This window comes from Aethalodelphis obliquidens, unplaced genomic scaffold (genome assembly GCF_003676395.1).
Source record: "Aethalodelphis obliquidens isolate GAN/ISIS:26980383/991018 unplaced genomic scaffold, ASM367639v1 scaffold3, whole genome shotgun sequence".
Classification (NCBI taxonomy): Eukaryota; Metazoa; Chordata; class Mammalia; order Artiodactyla; family Delphinidae; genus Aethalodelphis; species Aethalodelphis obliquidens.
In genome coordinates, this window is record NW_020837947.1 from 40,778,690 (window position 1) to 40,783,381 (window position 4,692).

General features: G+C 51.6%; 1 protein-coding gene across 3 annotated transcripts in view; it reads left to right on the plus strand.

The window, feature by feature from the left end:
- Positions 1–1,916: 1,916 nt before the first annotated feature.
- MAN1A1 (mannosidase alpha class 1A member 1) overlaps positions 1,917–4,692 on the plus strand; it is a 178,528-nt gene continuing 175,752 nt past the window's right edge. The window contains exons 1-2 of one of the 3 annotated variants that reach the window (XM_027087606.1): positions 1,918–2,184; positions 2,387–3,235. In XM_027087606.1, coding sequence (XP_026943407.1) covers positions 2,627–3,235 — 609 coding nt within the window. In that variant the 5' untranslated portion in view covers positions 1,918–2,184; positions 2,387–2,626. Of the gene's footprint in view, positions 3,236–4,692 lie in introns of all 3 variants that reach the window. The other 2 variants (XM_027087611.1, XM_027087599.1) reach the window with 2 other exon arrangements.

Here is a 4,692-nt window from a genome sequence, read left to right on the forward strand (position 1 = left end):
TACATAAAGGTAAACAAATAAACAGAACAGTCCCTTTAAAAGATTTAAACACAATATAGATGAGTCAAATTTGAAGGCTTTAGAAAAAAAATCATTTTTAAGTCCATATGCTAAATTTTGAATGTTTCCACTACAGGATATAGGTTAAATGCTCAAACTGGTTTGATATCAAAATTAAAGAGTGCCAGAATAGCATTAGGTTTATAACCTCCTTTCATCACCACTCTAACATGCATTTAGAAGCAGATTTTATTGCTTTTCTAGAATACTTTGTAATATTAATTTCAACATTTCTAAATATTTTGTGGTTACAAGAAATAATTCCATTCTTAAAACACAGTAGTTGAAATAGTCATTCCAAAAGAGATGATCATAAAGCGACTGACCTTAATTCCCAGGGATTCAAACTCTTCAGCCTATCTACAAGTTGCAGTTTGAAACAAAAATTACCCTTCCATTATTAAAAACAAAAATCATTGTTTTCTTTTTTCAGTCCTTCTAAACTTTGTTACCCTGCTTGCATATGATGCACTCTTCTGGGCGTAGAATTTCATAGCAGTTATTAAAAAAAAAAACAAGCCATACAGTTGGCTTTATCAAACAATAATTTCCCATTAACAGAAACTTTGGGTGTATGACTCATTTTACACAAAACAAATAATGATCGTTAAAATGAATACTTAAATGAAAACTGTAATAAGGATTTTTAATTTTATTTTTTATTTTCTCACACAGTCTAACACCTGAAAACAACTACATTATGGGCACCTTCCTGAAAGGTGTCAGCTGTTTCCTTTTTTTTAAAGACAACAAGCAGAAACAGAGCTCAAATCACGTTTCCAGAGAAAGGTGAGGGATATAGGATAAGGCTGCTACAAACTAGCTTTCACAAGTGGGAAATGGGAAGTCAGTCAACTCTTTCCTCTCTGATAACCCTTTATTTGCAGAGCAACAGGGGAATTACGAACACATTTTGTAAAATAATGCTGTCTTGAAGACAGTCTCTGGTGGACCAAGTCCTTACTTCCCTCGAAGTGGTCAAATCCAAGACTTAATTTCAACAGTGTTGAAACTTATTACTTGAAGCTATGGCAGCACAAAACTGTCTTCTTTAAATGGAAAATATGACCAACTTGCATGAGATAAATTAATTTTGAAAGTGGGAGTGGGTGGGGGAGCTACACAACTTTTTTTTTTTTTTTTAAAGGGGGTTGAGGATGAACACGAAGACTCCCTAAGCAACCACAAAACCATTATAAAGTCTCCGGATGTAAAGGGATGTTCGACCGGACAGCCCAAAAGCTGAGCTCAAAAGCTCTCCAAATCACAGCTCCTCACCGAGGGACTTTTGGGTTAACGGCTACCGAGCACTGGGGGAATCCCTGCCTTGGGTTAAAGGAGGATAACTGGAGAAAAGACGCACGTCATAACAATCTGGCAATTCTCTGCAAGACCCCGTCCTTCTTGGCCCTCCTCCGGGCGGGCCCCGCACGGCCAGGCGCAGGTCCGAGGGGACGGCGGGGAGGTCCCGCATCAGCCCAGGCGCCTCCCCCAGCAATTCGAGACCAACCGCCCCTGGGACCCAGGCCCGAGGCCGGAGCGGGATAAGCTCCCCAACCCCGTGCCCCGCCCGCCGCCTCCCGCCCTTGGCCTCCGCAGCGGGTCTGGCCACCCTCCCCGCCGCCACCCACACCCGCCTCGCGCCTCCGGGCCCCGCTACCTCCCAGCCCCCGGCCGGGCCCCTGCGAGGCTGCGCTTCCCGTAAACTCCCCTCCCGGCGCTGCCCCCTCCCCGCCTCGGCCCCGCCCCCGCGGGACCCTGAGCCGCTCGTGATTGGCCCGGCCGCGCCATCACTCTCGGGCCGCGTCACCGCCCTCGTTTCCGACCGCCTCGAGACCGGCAGTGGTGTTAGTGCTTGAGGAGCCGCGGTGGAGGGCGTCTTGCTCCCCCGCTCGCTCCTGCTCGCCCGCAGGTCGGCGCGCTAGCCCAGCTGAGCGGCTACCAGCGCTGCGGGGCGGCCGGGCTGCACGCGCACCCGCCAACTGGGAAGCGGAGACACAGCTAGTTCGAGCTTCGGGATGAGGAGCGGGCGAAGTTGACTAGCCCCCCCACCCACGCTGCGCCTCTGCGGCGCAGAGGTGCGCTGCCCTCTCCAGGAGGTGCCCGCGCACGGCTCTGCTCCAGGTGTGCACGGGACAGCCCGCCCCCGAGACCTGCAAACTTCACCCCAAGTCCAAAGTGTGAGCTCCGAGGGCGGTGCCGGGAGCCGGACTCCGTGTAGGGAGAGCTGTCCTGGCGGCTCTCGCGGCCGTCGGAGGGCGGAGACCGGTGGAAACTTTATCACCATCATCGTAGTTACTACGGTTTACTGTTGTTCTCCCCGCAGGGGCTGCAGCGAGAGCTCTGTCGCGCCTGTTTATTTGCCAGAGGAGCCGCCCCGGGGAGAAGACTCGGAGGGGAGTTGTCTCCCCAAGGGATACCTGCAACTCAGGCGGGGGGTTTGGGCGGCCTGGATGCGCAGAGCCCAGCCCCGCAGCCGCTGACGCCGGGCGGCGGCGAAGTTTGGCTGCTGAGCGGCGCGGCGCAAGGCCACTGGACAGCGGGCAGCCAGGCGGCAGCGGGAGCGATGCCGGTTGGGGGCCTGTTGCCGCTCTTCAGTAGTCCCGCGGGCAGCGGCCTGGGCGGCGGCCTGGGTGGGGGGCTCGGCGGTGGCAGGAAGGGGTCCGGCCCCGCCGCCTTCCGCCTGACGGAGAAGTTCGTGCTGCTGTTGGTGTTCAGCGCCTTCATCACGCTCTGCTTCGGGGCGATCTTCTTCCTGCCGGACTCTTCCAAGCTGCTCAGCGGGGTCCTGTTCCACTCCAGCCCCGCCCTGCAGCCGCCCGCCGACCGCAAGCCCGGGCCCGGGGCGCGCGCCGAGGACGCGGCAGATGGGCGAGCCCGGCGCGGCGAGGAGGGCGCGCCCGGGGACCCCGCGGCCGCCCTGGAGGACAACTTGGCCAGGATCCGTGAAAACCACGAGCGGGCTCTGAGGGAAGCCAAGGAGACCCTGCAGAAGCTGCCCGAGGAGATCCAAAGAGACATCCTGATGGAGAAGGAGAAGGTGGCCCAGGACCAGCTGAGTAACAGGGTGGGGTTCAAGATGCTGCCTCCAGTGGACTTAGCACCACTCGTTGGGGCGATTGACGGGGAGCCTGCCGACGCCGCCATCCGCGAGAAGAGGGAGAAGATCAAAGAGGTGAGTGCACCCGGCTAGAAATCCCTGCGGACTCGCAGTGTTTTTCTGGGAGAAACGACAAACCTTTGAAACTCTTTAAGACTGTAACATTACAGTGTGGGGAGACATGGTTTTCCACTTACACCAGGTGCAGTATCAAAGGCTCTTTCGTTTCCATTTCAGTGTCAGAGTAGATGGGGCCAATTATTATCTGAGGTTGAATCCCGTTGTTCTTAACTTGCATGCTCCGGTGAGCATAAGCCACACAAGGTAGGTATTAAATACATGGGCAGGTGCTGTGCAAACCTCCTCTTTCACTGCCTGATCCATGGTTAATCGTCCCTGAGAGCAGTGACAGTGAAGGTTCCAAACAGCCCTCTAATGAGGCTTGGACGTGGCTTTGAAATGAAGCTTGCATGTAAACGCAAAGTATCAATCACGCATGATAGAAATGTTCTAACAGCAAGCCAGCACACCCCGCGTTGGGTCAGGTGGCCCCATTCTGCCAGGTGGCATCCTGTGTGTACTTACAGCCTATAAAGGTGAAACTCGAGAACTTCCTATCATAGGGAGCACACTGTTGTTTACTTTTCAAAAAATGGAAAATGTAAAAGGCCAGCCTACTGCCTCTTGCATTTCGGGTGTAGTCAGAAAAACAGTACTCCATGTGATGCAACAGGTTTTCCTCCACAGCAGCACAATGATGACAAACTTAATCTAGGACAAACATGGACTTTGATAAGTCTTTCATAATTTCTTTCCTGTGTTTTTCAGTTAGAACTTGTAACATGTGGTTAGTTCATGCCTAGCTTAAAGCTGAAGAGGACCTTCCAAATCCTTTCGGACTGTCATTTTAAAGATGAAAGTTGAAGGGTCCAGAGCCCGAGAACCAGTTAGTGATTGAGTCAGGACTTGAAGCCCGGACTTCCTCTTGTCACCAGGCTCTCTGTGGACATGCCTCCTTTTACAGCTACTCTCCCCTGTGAAACTATGCCAGCCTGTTTTTTTACACAATCCAAGAGCTGCAGGAACCATTATTAAAAGCATTTCATCTCAAATCTTGATTCCAATTTCTAAAATACATTATGAATGGAAGTAATATATTTGTCATTTTTTAAGGTTCACAGAGTCTCTGTGAAAATAAATTTTGTGTTTTGACATTGGGCAGGTAATCAGGAAAGGAAGCTTCCTGATTCCCCCCCAATTTTCAGAGACAATTTTGAGGTTGTGAAGAGGTACTTAGCTTGAGTGGCTCCAGAATGGAGGCAGCTTGATTGTTGTAGGATTTCTGATTTTAGTATAAAGACCAGATGAATTTGGTTAAGCTGTAATTGAGCAAGTTTAAGTGGCTTTGGGTGCCTTTCAGTTTACCCTAGGCAGAATGCCTTGATTCATCCCTCCTGTGCAAGTAGCTTCCTTCCACAGCCCATCAGCCTTTCTGCTTTGAGACCCTTCCTCGGGCGCAGATCCCTCCAAGA